This window comes from Notothenia rossii (assembly GCF_949606895.1).
Source record: "Notothenia rossii genome assembly, chromosome: 6".
NCBI classification, from domain to species: Eukaryota; Metazoa; Chordata; class Actinopteri; order Perciformes; family Nototheniidae; genus Notothenia; species Notothenia rossii.
Window position 1 is genome coordinate 804,942 of NC_136909.1, and position 18,845 is coordinate 823,786.

Below are 18,845 nucleotides of genomic sequence, written 5' to 3' on the forward strand. Positions count from 1 at the left end.
CTGCTGCTTGATGTCGTGTTGGTAGTAAAAAATATTGTGGAGGTAGTAAAAAAGGTAGTAAAAGGTAGTAAATTCATCTCTATGAATCCTGCAGATACCCTGTACCAATATTCTTACACAGCAGGACTAGGGTGTACACGACTGCACTCGCAGAAAGTGGCTTTGTCCATTTCTCTGTAAACCACAGCCAGTCATTTGTGGACCTAGACACAAGAGCCCACACCCAAAACATTGAGCGGGCTTGGTCAACATAAACGTTGACCAAGGTCTGGAGACTGCGGGGAAACCGCACAGTGAAGACTCTGAAGAGTCATCTTTCTTTCATAGAGTGGACACATTGGCTGTTCAATGAACACAAAGATGGTCCCCTAGGCAGATTGCTGCATGACATCCATCACAAGTTCTAGATCTAAAAGCAATCTCGTTTTGGTATTACTGTCATTATACATTCAGGTTGTTAATATGTTCCTCATTTATATCAAATGTGTTCATAACATTTAGATTGTTGATTAAATTCAATTGAAAATTTGAGCGGCTGTAGATCCGTCATTGTCATCAACAGTGTTTGTTTGTTTGTTAAACTGCTTAACTGATGGTTAGATAGTTAATGGGTACTAACTACTGTTTTTCATGCATTACTTTACACATGCATTTCCAAACATTCGGACTACCTATGCTGTAAATGTATTATCTCTTCAATTTACACACAGCATCTATTGCACGTCTGTCCGTCCTGGGAGAGGGATCCCTCCTCTGTTGCTCTCCCTGAGGTTTCTCCATGTTCCCCTTTAAACTGTGGGGTTTCTCTGGAAGTTTCCTTGTACGATGTGAGGGTCTAGGACAGAGGGTCTAAGGACAGAGGGTGTCGTATCGTCATACTGATATTCTGTACAAACTGTGAAGTCCACTTAGACAAAATTACAAAAAGAGTAACAAAGGTCCTGTCAGTGCTATAAGACTAGCGAGCTACCAGTCAGAAATCTGAGTGGGAAATATTCGGCCTGAAAGAAAGTCTGAAGAGACGTAAACGTCAGATCAGTTCATCAGTACAACTCTCAACATCCATCAATAATATCATCACAACATGAACATAACCAAGAACCATCATTATTCTTATTTTACTCACTGTCCTTTTACTCTGTGTTTATGTTTTATGTTGTTATAAATATATATTTGAATAATTTCTCGACTGTTACTTTTTACTAAATGTTATGATAATTAACATAAAGATGTGCTTTGGAAATAATAGTTTTTCCTAAATGGTTAGAAAAACGTGTTGAAGCTCACCTATTGTGCTATATTTCAACAATAACTGATAGAGCCATATCTATACAGATCACCATTTAGCCTCATCCCCCTCTATTTCAGCCCTGCTCCTAAAGAGCTGATTCTGGGTCTGTGGCTACAGGGCCACGCCCCCTTTGTAGCCACATGCTGCAGAGAGAAGCAGAAACTCAGCTAAACGCTACCATGATGAAACTCCATATCATGTTCCAAACCACATCAAGGATTCTCTCTGAAACAGGATGGAGCTCAAACTCTCTCTCTCTCTCAGGTTTACCACAAGGTGACTTCCTTTTGATTTCCTGCTTCTTCACACACACTCTCTCCAGTACAGGTTAGCTCTGAGTGTTAGCATGCTAATGTAAACACAGACCATATTACTTCCAGATCACGTCTCATTGTTACTGACAGCAACGTTTCTGATTGGCCCGTGGGTTTAAAGCCCGCCCACATTTGAGTAATGTGGTTATGACGCAGCAAATCTGGATCAGCTCCGTTGCTCCCCCGTTTTTAGAGATGTGGGTACGGAGGAGAAGAGAGAGGGGTTTATTTCCTGACACTTTGAGAGTCTCCTGACACACCGGGGACCAACACGTTCTCACTCCCAACCCGTCACACGTTGACGGACGGTCAGGGCCCCTCCCTGTCACGGAATTACGGACAGGGTACCCCTCGAGAGTCCGTTTTCAAAGGGCAGGGTGTCCCATAGACCTTAATAGACTTCCCATAGCGTTGATAATAGACGCCATGAGAACGCTCCCTGACATTCGGTTGTTATTGTCAATGTTAATATAATAATTATTTATTTTGTAATAGTCACACTCGATTTCGCTGATTTTCTTGTTTCCCCAGCTGGTCGACACCTCTTTTAGCAGAAACAAAGGCTACATGAATGTATTAAATCGATGTTAATCCATGCGTGTGGATGTGGAATTAATGGACGTGCCGTTGTCCGTTACAAACTCTTCAACTACAACCCTAATTATATTTAAAAACATTTTAGAAGGCCTCACGAAATACTTTAATGCAAATTAGAAATGTAAATGTGAAGGGATGTTTGTAATGTGGTGATTAACATTATTCACCCACGGATCTATGGGTTGGGGTATTGTTCCGCACGGACATTTTAGTTAACCGGACTTCCTGTTGATGTGAAATCCGAATAAAATAAATAAATAATAATAATACTTTATTCCGAGTGTGCTTGCTTTTCTCTTTGGAGGTCATCACATAACGGCATTGTAATACACGGTTCGGCTGCATTACATATTACATATCTGCCGTAGTTCTCTATTTATAGAGTCCTGATGAGAAGACTTCTAGACAAACAGGAAGAACTGCCGCTGAAACTGAAAACGTGACGTGGATCATAAATATATCAGCAATTAAACAAAATCTTACATTTCTTTTCACACAATACGTCTCCTCGCAGGAACAACACTAATTCGGCTGACTTTTATATTTGATCCAATCAGTATATTATATTGAATATTCAATAAATAAAGAACACAGAATTATTAAATATAAAACACAGAATTTGTGTGATTATACTAAATGATTTACAAATAAACACCACTGCATATTTCCAACTGTTACACATGCTGATGTAAAGCAAATGTTTCCAACTTGGGATCAATAAAGTATATCTTATCTTAAGATGATCGATGGCTACTGCCAGATTTGCCTCTGAACCTTGACAAGTGCATGTTTCAGGCTTATCAATGAACAACAGGAGGGGTCACAGACATAAGAGCAGCTGTTAAATAAAGCTCTTCTGACCTTAGCTGGCATGTGGGTATATATTAATGCTGCCCATTATGGGCACAAACCCTTTTCACCCTTTTATTAATTATATGTTTTAAATGTGAGTGTTTCCTATCCCCTAAACCTCCAGGGATGTTCACAGTTTAATACTGGCAACAACAGTTCACTTTATTAACAACAGTTCCTCTAAAGCATTATATGTAGACTCACATTAGCTTGTTATAACAACTTACCAATAAGAACTCACCCGTTGCTTTTTCATGTCCAAAGTGAGGTTGGGATTACATCAAACTAAAGAAAGTCTCAAGTGAAGCAACATGAGCTCTATCATTAACATAGAAATATGGCCCGGTCAGTTCTGATATACTGAACATGAACCAAAATATGAAATCTACATTACGCTCTGAGAGGACGAAGCCACTCTGCTAGAATAAGGTGTAAACAGTAGTAAATGAAGATAGGAACTTATCGATAACACAGGGAAGTGTTATTGAAGCGGCCAAAATCCCAAAAAATATAAGAATGAAATATAACTCAAAGCAAAGTGAGGTGCCCGTCAGCAAATCTTACGCATGGGTCAAAATAAAGGTCAGAGCAAAAGTCATTTTTGTGCAATTTATTATCTTGCTGGCACAATATACAAGCACAATACTTTCTTGTCTGTTCTTACCCGATGATAAAAAACCATAGGCCGGTTGCGCACTCCACCACCACCTGTTTCCCAAATGTATAATGACCAGGTCTCCCCTCCCCCGGTGCTCTGACTGGTAGCTTGCTAGTGATGCGTCTTATAGCACTGACAGGACCTTTGTTACTGTTTAGAGATTTTAAAACTGACTGAGAGAATCTTTCCGATCATCAGTCACTTCGGCCTCATCATGTGTCTCATCAGATGTAGCTCGGTCATCCATCTTCAGTCTGAAACACTGCGGCTTATTGGTTATGTGCGTCCTCATGTGTTTCTTTAACCTGTTAAGCCCCGAGCCTGTTTTTCAGGTCTCAGGCTCGAAAATGACATTCCCTGAACAAATGACCATATCTTCACTTCTTTTTTGTCGTTTTTAGTAAGGCTTTGCTTTATTGATATATATTCAATTTACAGCGCAAATGCAATATGTATTACACATTAAACATTTGTACGTGAGAAAAATAGATTCAAAAGATAGAAAAAATATACATGTTAACAGATACACAAGCAAATGTACTTCAAAGTCTATTATATTTAGATTTTGAAAACAATGGAGCTCTATGGGACAGAGAAAGAAGGTATATAAGGCTTTGATGCACAGATCACAGTAAGAATAACATTATTTTTTTTAACAAAAAAGGACTGAGATAGGACAAATAAAACAGCAAATCAAAAACTAAAGGCTGTGAGTCTAAGTCCATTATTAATAACGTAATGAAAAAGTACAAATCAAACAATGTGTATAAAAGGAACAAAAATACCAAAAACACCAAATAAAAACATAGCACTTTTTAACACAGCAGGTCGACCACCCTATTGTACAGAGACATCCGGCATGTCCAGCTCCCGTATGTACCTGTAGAAGGGGTTCCACATCTTGTGGAATGTCCCCAGGGAGCCCCTCACTATGCACCTTATCTAACCTCATATCTTCCCTTCTAAAAGGGTTAAATTAATAATATTTTTTCTCAAAGTAATGATAAACCTGTGAGTTGGATGTAAAAAAGTCAGAATCAATATAGATGTTTTTATTTCAAAGTAAATTCAGATTGAACATAGTAAAACAATGTTAATTATTGTGTCCGTCCAAAAATAAAACATTACTTATAGTGAAGACCACCTTCTTTAGGAATCCAATGTACAACACATAATAAGTACCCTGTATCAAAATTGCTGCAAAACAAGAGAAATGTAACCTTTAAGAGAGATTTAGCAAAAGAAACCCATATCTGGGGTCATTTGGGTTGATTTGACATATCTCTGACCCCCCTTGGTCGATTTTGATGATTGACATCTCCTTTAAACCGCTAGATCCAATGGAATCGAAGGAGGTTCCACATACACACGCGTTACCAAATAAGGAGTGAGAGTGACGCGTAGCCAGAATACCCAAAACAGGAAGCTGTCATACACTCTGGAAGCTATCATTAGCAGCTAATATGAAAAGTCCGTTTTTGACATAAAAATTTAATTATGGATTATCAAAAAAAAATCAAAGTGACAGATACATTGGATTAACCTTCAGCCGCGTTTTTCTCGTTTTAATACCATTGAACACAACTTTAGATCAGAATAACAGCTAAAGGTGAGCATATCTCCGTGTTTGGCTACCTAAAGCTCTGTGGTGTGTTGTCTCGTTTTGCTTCCCCTTTCGCGAGTTCTGATCGCTCAGTGATGATACTTATAGGTATGGAATCTGTGGAATATCAGCTTGCTAGCAAAGCTTGTTTGTGCAGATCCGATAAGTAATAAAGTATTTATACCTAGAGTTTTGTGCTAACTGCGTCAGACTTTTATCGCTCAGGGCTCATTTAGACGCTTCTTGTGAGACTTGTGTTTTGTTTTGCTAGAAATGGTTTATATCCTCAGTTAGCTGAGTTTCTTCCCGTTAAGTGAGTATGACAAATTCATAGTTTATTACATTTTAAAAAGCCCTGAGACAGTTTCATGAACAGGTTAATCTACATCTCATTGTAAATGTTTTTTTACAACTGAGTTACTGTCTGGTTTCTCTCCTGTATGGAGTCTCATGTGTTTAGTTAAACTGTTAACCTGTGTAAACGATTTCTCACAGACTGAGCAGCCATATGGTTTCTCTCCTGTATGAACTCTCATGTGAATTGTTAAATGTCCCTTTAGTGTAAAATATTTCTTACAGACTGAACAGCTGTATGGTTTGTCTCCTGTATGGGTTTTAATGTGTGAATCTAAATGTCCAGTACATTTAAAATATTTCTTACAGACTGAGCAGCTGTATGGTTTCTCTCCTGTATGAACTCTCATGTGGGTCTTTAAACTAGATCTCGCTGTAAAACATTTCTCACAGACTGAACAGCTGAATGGTTTCTCTCCAGTATGAACTGCCATGTGGTACTTTAAACTAGATCTCCTTGTAAAAGATTTCATACAGACTGAGCAGCTGTATGGTTTCTCTCCTGTGTGGATTCTCATGTGTATATTCAGACTTGACTTGCGGGAAACAATTTTCCCACACTGAGAGCATCTATAGCGCTTCTCTCCAGCACTACACCTTGAATCGCTGACAGGGTTTTGATTATTTTCCTGAGAGTTTGAACCTGACTGAGGTTCTCCGGTCTCCCTCCAACGAGCACTGTCTTCAGTGTCTTCAGAAGAGTCTCCAGGGTTGTCCTCAGTCTCTGGTTCAGAAGAGTCTCCAGGGTTGTCCTCAGTCTCTGGTTGTAAACTGCTCTCTGGATCTGAGCTCCTGGCTAGTTCTGGTCCTCCACAGTCATCTCCATCAGCTTCTGTTTCCATGTGTTCAGTTTGTCTTTGATAAAGCTGAGAGGACTGAGGTTTCTCTTCATCATCTTCACTCTTCAAAGGGACAGGAGTGAATGTGGACTTGGTGATATCAGCCTCCTCCAGCCCTTGAAGCTGCTCTCCCTCCTGACTGATCCAGAGTTCCTCCTGTTCCTCTTTAATGTGTGGGGTGGGCTCTGGGTCCTCCTGGTCCAGACTGGAGCTCCACTCCTGCTGCTCAGGGGGAACCTCTTCTTTAACCACCAGCTGGCCGTCTGCAGGAAACAGGAAGCACAGTCAGAAAAACTGTGTTAGAATTTTAAAATCTAATCAACTTTACAAGTTGATTAGTTCTGCAGCCCTAATCAATGCCTTCGTTTATATACTTGCATACCTCTTCCAGTTCAGCCAGATTTTAAACTATCAATTATTTTGGGGACCAATCACAGCTACTCTATAGGATGGAAATGCTCCTCTAGTAGTTAAAGTCCTGCATTCAGACCTTATTTAAGTAAAAGTATGCAAGTTTTATCAGAAAAATGTACTTCGACCTCTAAAGTAGAAGTATTGATAGTGCAGTTAAATGTTTCCTCAGTGTTTTGTTCTCATAAAGGAAGTCTTTCGGTTATTATGTCTGTTGCTCAGACTGAGAGACTCTGATAACTACAGCTCAGACTGAGAGGCTCTGATAACTACAGCTCAGACTGAGAGACTCTGATAACTACAGCTCAGACTGAGAGGCTCTGATAACTACAGCTCAGACTGAGAGGCTCTGATAACTACAGCTCAGACTGAGAGACTCTGATAACTACAGCTCAGACTGAGAGGCTCTGATAACTACAGCTCAGACTGAGAGACTCTGATAACTACAGCTCAGACTGAGAGACTCTGATAACTACAGCTCAGACTGAGAGACTCTGATAACTACAGCTCAGACTGAGAGGCTCTGATAACTACAGCTCAGACTGAGAGGCTCTGATAACTACAGCTCAGACTGAGAGGCTCTGATAACTACAGCTCAGACTGAGAAGCTCTGATAACTACAGCTCAGACTGAGAGACTCTGATAACTACAGCTCAGACTGAGAGGCTCTGATAACTACAGCTCAGACTGAGAGGCTCTGATAACTACAGCTCAGACTGAGAGAGATACAGCTCAGACTGAGAGACTCTGATAACTACAGCTCAGACTGAGAGACTCTGATAACTACAGCTCAGACTGAGAGACTCTGATAACTACAGCTCAGACTGAGAGGCTCTGATAACTACAGCTCAGACTGAGAGGCTCTGATAACTACAGCTCAGACTGAGAGGCTCTGATAACTACAGCTCAGACTGAGAGAGATAACTACAGCTCAGACTGAGAGGCTCTGATAACTACAGCTCAGACTGAGAGACTCTGATAACTACAGCTCAGACTGAGAGACTCTGATAACTACAGCTCAGACTGAGAGGCTCTGATAACTACAGCTCAGACTGAGAGACTCTGATAACTACAGCTCAGACTGAGAGGCTCTGATAACTACAGCTCAGACTGAGAGAGATAACTACAGCTCAGACTGAGAGACTCTGATAACTGCAGCTCAGACTGAGAGGCTCTGATAACTACAGCTCAGACTGAGAGACTCTGATAACTACAGCTCAGACTGAGAGACTCTGATAACTACAGCTCAGACTGAGAGACTCTGATAACTACAGCTCAGACTGAGAGAGATAACTACAGCTCAGACTGAGAGAGATAACTACAGCTCAGACTGAGAGGCTCTGATAACTACAGCTCAGACTGAGAGGCTCTGATAACTACAGCTCAGACTGAGAGGCTCTGATAACTACAGCTCAGACTGAGAGACTCTGATAACTACAGCTCAGACTGAGAGACTCTGATAACTACAGCTCAGACTGAGAGGCTCTGATAACTACAGCTCAGACTGAGAGGCTCTGATAACTACAGCTCAGACTGAGAGACTCTGATAACTACAGCTCAGACTGAGAGGCTCTGATAACTACAGCTCAGACTGAGAGACTGATAACTACAGCTCAGACTGAGAGACTCTGATAACTACAGCTCAGACTGAGAGGCTCTGATAACTACAGCTCAGACTGAGAGACTGATAACTACAGCTCAGACTGAGAGGCTCTGATAACTACAGCTCAGACTGAGAGGCTCTGATAACTACAGCTCAGACTGAGAGGCTCTGATAACTACAGCTCAGACTGAGAGAGATAACTACAGCTCAGACTGAGAGACTCTGATAACTACAGCTCAGACTGAGAGACTCTGATAACTACAGCTCAGACTGAGACTCTGATAACTACAGCTCAGACTGAGAGACTCTGATAACTACAGCTCAGACTGAGAGGCTCTGATAACTACAGCTCAGACTGAGAGAGATAACTACAGCTCAGACTGAGAGACTCTGATAACTACAGCTCAGACTGAGAGACTCTGATAACTACAGCTCAGACTGAGACTCTGATAACTACAGCTCAGACTGAGACTCTGATAACTACAGCTCAGACTGAGACTCTGATAACTACAGCTCAGACTGAGAGACTCTGATAACTACAGCTCAGACTGAGAGAGATAACTACAGCTCAGACTGAGAGACTCTGATAACTACAGCTCAGACTGAGAGACTCTGATAACTACAGCTCAGACTGAGAGAGATAACTACAGCTCAGACTGAGAGACTCTGATAACTACAGCTCAGACTGAGAGACTCTGATAACTACAGCTCAGACTGAGAGAGATAACTACAGCTCAGACTGAGAGACTCTGATAACTACAGCTCAGACTGAGAGACTCTGATAACTACAGCTCAGACTGAGAGACTCTGATAACTACAGCTCAGACTGAGAGACTCTGATAACTACAGCTCAGACTGAGAGACTCTGATAACTACAGCTCAGACTGAGAGACTCTGATAACTACAGCTCAGACTGAGAGACTCTGATAACTACAGCTCAGACTGAGAGAGATAACTACAGCTCAGACTGAGAGACTCTGATAACTACAGCTCAGACTGAGAGACTCTGATAACTACAGCTCAGACTGAGAGACTGATAACTACAGCTCAGACTGAGAGACTCTGATAACTACAGCTCAGACTGAGAGACTCTGATAACTACAGCTCAGACTGAGAGACTCTGATAACTACAGCTCAGACTGAGAGGCTCTGATAACTACAGCTCAGACTGAGAGACTCTGATAACTACAGCTCAGACTGAGAGACTCTGATAACTACAGCTCAGACTGAGAGGCTCTGATAACTACAGCTCAGACTGAGAGGCTCTGATAACTACAGCTCAGACTGAGAGAGATAACTACAGCTCAGACTGAGAGACTCTGATAACTACAGCTCAGACTGAGAGACTCTGATAACTACAGCTCAGACTGAGAGACTCTGATAACTACAGCTCAGACTGAGAGGCTCTGATAACTACAGCTCAGACTGAGAGGCTCTGATAACTACAGCTCAGACTGAGAGGCTCTGATAACTACAGCTCAGACTGAGAGACTGATAACTACAGCTCAGACTGAGAGGCTCTAATAACTACAGCTCAGACTGAGAGACTCTGATAACTACAGCTCAGACTGAGAGACTCTGATAACTACAGCTCAGACTGAGAGGCTCTGATAACTACAGCTCAGATTGAGAGACTCTGATAACTACAGCTCAGACTGAGAGACTCTGATAACTACAGCTCAGACTGAGAGGCTCTGATAACTACAGCTCAGACTGAGAGGCTCTGATAACTACAGCTCAGACTGAGAGACTCTGATAACTACAGCTCAGACTGAGAGACTCTGATAACTACAGCTCAGACTGAGAGACTCTGATAACTACAGCTCAGACTGAGAGGCTCTGATAACTACAGCTCAGACTGAGAGGCTCTGATAACTACAGCTCAGACTGAGAGAGATAACTACAGCTCAGACTGAGAGACTCTGATAACTACAGCTCAGACTGAGAGACTCTGATAACTACAGCTCAGACTGAGAGACTCTGATAACTACAGCTCAGACTGAGAGGCTCTGATAACTACAGCTCAGACTGAGAGAGATAACTACAGCTCAGACTGAGAGACTCTGATTACTACAGCTCAGACTGAGAGGCTCTGATAACTACAGCTCAGACTGAGAGACTCTGATAACTACAGCTCAGACTGAGAGGCTCTGATAACTACAGCTCAGACTGAGAGACTCTGATAACTACAGCTCAGACTGAGAGACTCTGATAACTACAGCTCAGACTGAGAGACTCTGATAACTACAGCTCAGACTGAGAGAGATAACTACAGCTCAGACTGAGAGGCTCTGATAACTACAGCTCAGACTGAGAGACTCTGATAACTACAGCTCAGACTGAGAGACTCTGATAACTACAGCTCAGACTGAGAGAGATAACTACAGCTCAGACTGAGAGAGATAACTACAGCTCAGACTGAGAGGCTCTGATAACTACAGCTCAGACTGAGAGAGATAACTACAGCTCAGACTGAGAGACTCTGATAACTACAGCTCAGACTGAGAGACTCTGATAACTACAGCTCAGACTGAGAGAGATAACTACAGCTCAGACTGAGAGACTCTGATAACTACAGCTCAGACTGAGAGACTCTGATAACTACAGCTCAGACTGAGAGGCTCTGATAACTACAGCTCAGACTGAGAGAGATAACTACAGCTCAGACCGAGAGACTCTGATAACTACAGCTCAGACTGAGAGACTCTGATAACTACAGCTCAGACTGAGAGGCTCTGATAACTACAGCTCAGACTGAGAGGCTCTGATAACTACAGCTCAGACTGAGAGGCTCTGATAACTACAGCTCAGACTCAGAGGCTCTGATAACTACAGCTCAGACTCAGAGGCTCTGATAACTACAGCTCAGACAGAGAGATAACTACAGCTCAGACTGAGAGACTCTGATAACTACAGCTCAGACTGAGAGACTCTGATAACTACAGCTCAGACTGAGAGACTCTGATAACTACAGCTCAGACTGAGAGACTGATAACTACAGCTCAGACTGAGAGACTCTGATAACTACAGCTCAGACTGAGAGACTCTGATAACTACAGCTCAGACTGAGAGACTCTGATAACTACAGCTCAGACTGAGAGGCTCTGATAACTACAGCTCAGACTGAGAGACTCTGATAACTACAGCTCAGACTGAGAGACTCTGATAACTACAGCTCAGACTGAGAGGCTCTGATAACTACAGCTCAGACTGAGAGGCTCTGATAACTACAGCTCAGACTGAGAGGCTCTGATAACTACAGCTCAGACTGAGAGAGATAACTACAGCTCAGACTGAGAGGCTCTGATAACTACAGCTCAGACTGAGAGGCTCTGATAACTACAGCTCAGACTGAGAGAGATAACTACAGCTCAGACTGAGAGGCTCTGATAACTACAGCTCAGACTGAGAGACTCTGATAACTACAGCTCAGACTGAGAGACTCTGATAACTACAGCTCAGACTGAGAGACTCTGATAACTACAGCTCAGACTGAGAGAGATAACTACAGCTCAGACTGAGAGACTCTGATAACTACAGCTCAGACTGAGAGACTCTGATAACTACAGCTCAGACTGAGAGGCTCTGATAACTACAGCTCAGACTGAGAGACTCTGATAACTACAGCTCAGACAGAGAGAGATAACTACAGCTCAGACTGAGAGACTCTGATAACTACAGCTCAGACTGAGAGACTCTGATAACTACAGCTCAGACTGAGAGGCTCTGATAACTACAGCTCAGACTGAGAGGCTCTGATAACTACAGCTCAGACTGAGAGACTCTGATAACTACAGCTCAGACAGAGAGAGATAACTACAGCTCAGACTGAGAGACTCTGATAACTACAGCTCAGACTGAGAGACTCTGATAACTACAGCTCAGACTGAGAGACTCTGATAACTACAGCTCAGACTGAGAGGCTCTGATAACTACAGCTCAGACTGAGAGGCTCTGATAACTACAGCTCAGACTGAGAGATAACTACAGCTCAGACTGAGAGAGATAACTACAGCTCAGACTGAGAGACTCTGATAACTACAGCTCAGACTGAGAGGCTCTGATAACTACAGCTCAGACTGAGAGACTCTGATAACTACAGCTCAGACTGAGAGGCTCTGATAACTACAGCTCAGACTGAGAGGCTCTGATAACTACAGCTCAGACTGAGAGACTCTGATAACTACAGCTCAGACTGAGAGGCTCTGATAACTACAGCTCAGACTGAGAGAGATAACTACAGCTCAGACTGAGAGACTCTGATAACTACAGCTCAGACTGAGAGACTCTGATAACTACAGCTCAGACTGAGAGGCTCTGATAACTACAGCTCAGACTGAGAGGCTCTGATAACTACAGCTCAGACTGAGAGACTCTGATAACTACAGCTCAGACTGAGAGACTGATAACTACAGCTCCGACTGAGAGACTCTGATAACTACAGCTCAGACTGAGAGGCTCTGATAACTACAGCTCAGACTGAGAGACTCTGATAACTACAGCTCAGACTGAGAGGCTGATAACTACAGCTCAGACTGAGAGACTCTGATAACTACAGCTCAGACTGAGAGACTCTGATAACTACAGCTCAGACTGAGAGGCTCTGATAACTACAGCTCAGACTGAGAGACTCTGATAACTACAGCTCAGACTGAGAGGCTGATAACTACAGCTCAGACTGAGAGGCTCTGATAACTACAGCTCAGACTGAGAGACTCTGATAACTACAGCTCAGACTGAGAGACTCTGATAACTACAGCTCAGACTGAGAGGCTCTGATAACTACAGCTACGACTGAGAGACTCTGATAACTACAGCTCAGACTGAGAGAGATAACTACAGCTCAGACTGAGAGACTCTGATAACTACAGCTCAGACTGAGAGGCTCTGATAACTACAGCTCAGACTGAGAGGCTGATAACTACAGCTCAGACTGAGAGACTCTGATAACTACAGCTCAGACTGAGAGACTCTGATAACTACAGCTCAGACTGAGAGGCTCTGATAACTACAGCTCAGACTGAGAGACTCTGATAACTACAGCTCAGACTGAGAGACTCTGATAACTACAGCTCAGACTGAGAGGCTCTGATAACTACAGCTCAGACTAAGAGACTCTGATAACTACAGCTCAGACTGAGAGACTCTGATAACTACAGCTCAGACTGAGAGACTCTGATAACTACAGCTCAGACTGAGAGACTCTGATAACTACAGCTCAGACTGAGAGGCTCTGATAACTACAGCTCAGACTGAGAGACTCTGATAACTACAGCTCAGACTGAGAGGCTCTGATAACTACAGCTCAGACTGAGAGAGATAACTACAGCTCAGACTGAGAGGCTCTGATAACTACAGCTCAGACTGAGAGACTCTGATAACTACAGCTCAGACTGAGAGGCTCTGATAACTACAGCTCAGACTGAGAGAGATAACTACAGCTCAGACTGAGAGACTCTGATAACTACAGCTCAGACTGAGAGACTCTGATAACTACAGCTCAGACTGAGAGGCTCTGATAACTACAGCTCAGACTGAGAGGCTCTGATAACTACAGCTCAGACTGAGAGACTCTGATAACTACAGCTCAGGTGAAGTAAAGTACTCTCTGAGTGTTTAGATAATTCACTTTAGTCTAAATGAGCTCAGTGGGTCTCAAACGGTTTGGTCAACATTAAAGTAAACACATATTTCCAAGGCACACCGTGTTAATGTTATTATAGTAATAAAAAAACAACACTATAAATAATAACAGGTGGTAAATCATTCCAGTGTAAGAAAGTAAAACAAAGATATAGTTTAAAAGGTGAGTGATGAGTAAAATAAAGAAGAAGACAGCATGCTGATTGCTGAATATTTGAAAGAAGACTTTAAAAGGTGTTGGGGGTTTCTGGATCACAGAGACCTAGAAGAAGAAAGCAGGCCCGGACTGGGACCATAAGTCGGGCCGGGAATTAAACACCCAGCCAGGCCACGACCAGTTCTCTTTGGTGCCATGGAGCTGGATGTATTTGTGAATATTTACAGCGTTGAGCCCGTAGTGATAGCCCTATCGTCTAAATCTACTACCCACAAATAAACATATGGACAGGGGCTATTTTAACAAATGTGCAAATCTATTTAGGAACCTATTCATGTGAACGCATTTTAGTGGAGGTGGACCTCAGATCCTCTGGGGGGTCCGGGGGCATCTATGGATACATCTCTCAACACCCAGATGAAACACAACTGTAAGCAGATGGTTTTTTTCTTTATGGATATTTTACAAATCACTCCCCTTTCAAACTGTATTCTTGTTTTACTGCCATATAGTATTTCATAACTGTTTTTCCTTTATTCTCTTATTTTTTTTATAACTATAATGATCATATGAAGGTGTGCCGCGGAAATAATCTTTTGAATAATTTTTGACCAAACCGTTTGAGACCCACTGAGATAACTTAGACTAAAGTGAACTATCTAAACACTCAGAGAGTCCTTTAGCTCACCTGAGCCTCTCAGTCTGAGAGGAGAGCTCTCCTCCAGCTTGTTGTGGAACAAACAGCTCCGTATGTCCGTTAGTGCAGCTAGCTAACCAGATGCTAACAACACGGTCCCTGCTGCTGGCACCGGTCCCTCCCTCTCTCCCCCTCTCTCACACACAGTAAATGCGCTATTTCCGCACACACACAGAGCCGCGAGCTTGAATGACACAAGCACACTTTTATTTCCATGCAACTCTCTGATTGGTGTGGTGTCTTGCCTCTGTTGCATTCACTGAACACGGGAAATTACAGTCCTGCCGTCCTTTCTAGTGTCTTGATGAGGTTCACGTAAAGCACGCTTAATGTATTATATTATTGAGGTAGAATTGTCCGGGGCTACAGAAAAAACATTTGGGGCAGGCCAAAATATTATTTTACCAACAATGTGGAATTTATTGGCTACATATTACACAGATTATGCACAGCGGGAGCAGCAATAACCGTCAAATAATAATTCAGACAGGGGAGCTCCGCACCCCCTGCCTGCCGCTAGGGGGTGCTGCAGCGCCCTCAGCACCCCCCTTCCCGCGCCCATGCAGCCAGCCCCTGTGAGGCAGACCACATCATGTAGACAGCCAGTCCCCCTGTGAGGCAGACCACATCATATAGATAGCCAGTCCCCCTGTGAGGCAGACCACATCATGTAGATAGCCAGTCCCCCTGTGTGAGGCAGAGTCAGACCCACATTTGCGCAGCGTTGCGTACACAATACATACATACAACAACAACAACAACAACAAATCCTCAGGCCAGCAGGCCACTTAACAGGACTGGGCATCGGGAAACCTCCCGGTCCTCCCGATGGCCAGTCCGGGCCTGGAAGAATGTGATGAATCCAAAGTGTAGGAAGTGAACAGCAGAGGACAGAGAGAGAGATGGGGGACGGACCTGCTCTGTGGACCCGGAGCTGAGGCTGGAGCACCTCGGACAGCAGCTTCCGGTGTCTCTCGAGCTCCTGTCTGGATCGAGACAGCTCCTCCTCGTACTCTGATATCGCTCTTTCAAACAGAACAAAGATGTCCTCAGCAGCAGCAGAGAGGCGCTGCTTCACCAGCGAGAGCAGCACGGCACTCATGTTCACACACACACACGACGATCAGAGCACACGCAGGCACGCACGCACGCACACACACACACACACGATGATCAGAGTTCACACACACGACGATCAGCTGGAGCTCACACACACTTAAACCCGACGAGACACCACGTGGTTCCTCCTCTTCCGCTTCTTCTTGTTTATTGGGGGGGGGGGGGGTACATTACCGCCCCCTGCTGTGCTGGCGTGTGAGCACAGATCATGGGAAACAGTGAGCTCCAAGGAAGAAGGGAAGTGAGTAATAAAATAAAACCTAAACTCTCTTTATCAACCCAGGCTGCGGTCGGGCCGAACCACGCCCCTTAGCTGTGATATAATGAGCATATATCACGGCCTGAAGTGAGCTATTGCTTTTATAAAACGGTTACCAAGTGTGGCAATATGAAAGAAAAATATACACTCTAATTTAAATAGTTTTTATTAGTAAATAATGATATTCAAAATAAAATAGTCCCTCCGTTGCCTTCTGCACAAAACATAGTGCGACGTGGTTGCTATGCAACAACACTAACAGCTGGCGAACATATTAGACAGAGAGCGTTGATCCATTGTTTGGCTGTTTATTAACATTAATGTGTATGTTGCCGTTTATTGTGCAGCCACTGAAAAACTGTCCAGCATCAGTAGCATGGCTTACGTGGTCACTTGTATAGGTTGAGGTTGTTCTAATCTAGGTTGTTGCTTGGCGTGGCGAGAATATTGCTCCACCTTCTCCGGTCCCCGAGATTGGGCTTCCAGTAGCTCTGGAGAGAGCTTTCGCACCTGTGGCCACTAACGGTCATCATTTCTCTGCTTTGTTTCAAGACCCGCATCAGAAAGCTTTTGAATGGTGCTACTTTTCCAGTTGGTCTACCTGCTCTTCACGTAGCTCTGCATGCCGTCGTTTAGGTGCTTTTTTTCTTTCTGGAGATAGGCACTCCTCAATCCACTCCTCCATAGTAAGACCCCCCCCGGAGGTCGAAGTTAATCTTAAATGTTTCCATTTTATGCTTTGTAAGTTTGTTTCGTAACGGAAGAAATTTAAATATATTTATAAAACTGACAAGTGAAATCAAGCAATCTGATTGGTCGATAGTGTTTTTGCGGACCTCTTTGATTACAGATTTGAAAACATCGTTGCTTGCTTTAAAACTAGCACAATTCATTATGTCAAACCTTGGAAAGTATCTAGATATCCCTGCCCTAATGCCAAAGGAACTGCACACTGAATATGTTTTGCCCTTTGATGTCTATGTCTGGACCGCTGTGTAAAAAGGAGGCTTTTTGCCCCGTTACTTCTCCGCTGCTTTCTTGTTCCAGTATGAAAAGGCAGTTTGCTTTTCAGCCCAACGGTATACTGTTTTTCTCAGACGCGGAGGGATACTGACTTGTTGTGAAAAGTAACTTACAATTCTACCCGTGGTATACGCTCAGTATATCACGGCTAAGAACCAATCAGATTGCTTGATTTGACTTGCCGTTTTATATATATATATATATATATATATATATATATATATATATATATATAAGCTTCTGCAGAGAGGTTCATGGCTGGTGATGCACTGGCACTGACTCTCCTTTTGTTCTTTTGACCTAAATCAAAATATAATATTATTTTCAAGAGCTTTTTTTGTCTGATGCTTCGATTAATTTTAAACACACAGTTCAACAAAAGGATACCCAACAAATGTAATTGTAGGGTGAGTTGCCCTAATGTGGGACACGCCCTAATGTGGGACACCTAAGCTCAAATGGGTGGAGGTCTTTCGCAAACAAATGAGAGTCAATGAAACTATGGGTAAACACAAGCTGTGATGTCATGCGATCAAAATCACATGACTTCTCAAATGTCCAATCACAGATGAGGGTGGAAAAACCTTCAAACAGGAAGTACCCTGCGTGAAGACCACCCAAGGGTCAATGGCATAGTGTTTTGACAAAGGTAATGTTAAGGTTTTAAATTTCGTATAAATAAAACAATCTTGCAAGTTTTTATCAGGATGTGTTTATGATATGTTTGTTCATCAGAACATATTATAATATGATGTAAATATAGCCTACTCTATATCTTTTTTTTTCAATCAAATGTTCCATCGTCCCACTTTAGGAAACATGTTTGGCAAAGTGGGACAGTGTGATTTGCCTAATGTGGGACAGTTCTAAAAGGAGCATGGATTGTGAAGAGCAATGGTTATTTACAGGGTTTTGGTCTTCTAATGCTTTATTTGAGATATTTAAGGTGAAGGGCAAATGATATGAAATAATTGGGGGTGGCTGCATCTCTGTTCAAATGGTATGACCAAGTCAGGGATAATGTTAGGGATAAATGTCTGAGTTTAAAAGATGGCATTTCATTTAAGCCCAAATATTCATAGTCATTTCATAAATCCTTCCAACACACATTGTAAAAAATAGCCTAATTTAAGAAAGGAGAGAGGAGTTTATCAATGATTTGTTATTGGTTGTGAGCATATTCTAATGGCTTTTGGATTATTGAAATATATACAGTTCTGTTTCATATGAGTGTTGAGAGCTGTATCCATAAATCTCTTAATTTGTGTACCAGATTGATGCATTCAACTTCAATTTAAAGAAAAACCTCTTCTGTTGTAACAACAATAACATTATAAATAGTAGATAGCTGAACATGGTATTGCACATTTAGCTTTGAGTGTTACTGACCTGAGATGTTTTTATTACATGAATTAAGGTGACTGA

The 18,845-nt window shown here is 42.6% G+C and overlaps 2 protein-coding genes across 2 annotated transcripts in view; one reads left to right on the top strand and one right to left on the bottom strand.

Annotated features, from left to right (window-relative positions):
- The window catches only part of ccdc180 (coiled-coil domain containing 180), a 90,452-nt gene that overhangs the window by 26,371 nt on the left and 45,236 nt on the right, over positions 1 to 18,845 (top strand). The window lies entirely within an intron of this gene.
- LOC307044819 (uncharacterized protein) lies at positions 3,797 to 16,173 on the bottom strand. Its single transcript, XM_079690210.1, has 2 exons — positions 15,935 to 16,173; positions 3,797 to 6,771 (listed from the first exon to the last, which is right to left on the bottom strand). The coding sequence occupies exons 1-2, from the start codon at positions 16,119 to 16,121 to the stop codon at positions 5,705 to 5,707; spliced, it is 1,254 nt and encodes a 417-aa protein (XP_079546336.1). The 5' UTR covers positions 16,122 to 16,173; the 3' UTR covers positions 3,797 to 5,704.

What these genes read in the sequence shown, in the direction of transcription:
- LOC307044819 (XM_079690210.1), bottom strand. Translation starts at nt 16,121, where the DNA reads ATGAGTGCCGTGCTGCTCTCGCTGGTGAAGCAGCGCCTCTCTGCTGCT. An exon ending in GCTCCGGGTCCACAGAGCAG is followed by an intron (nt 6,772 to 15,934) that starts GTCCGTCCCCCA and finishes TGTTTCCTGCAG; the next exon opens with ACGGCCAGCTGGTGGTTAAA.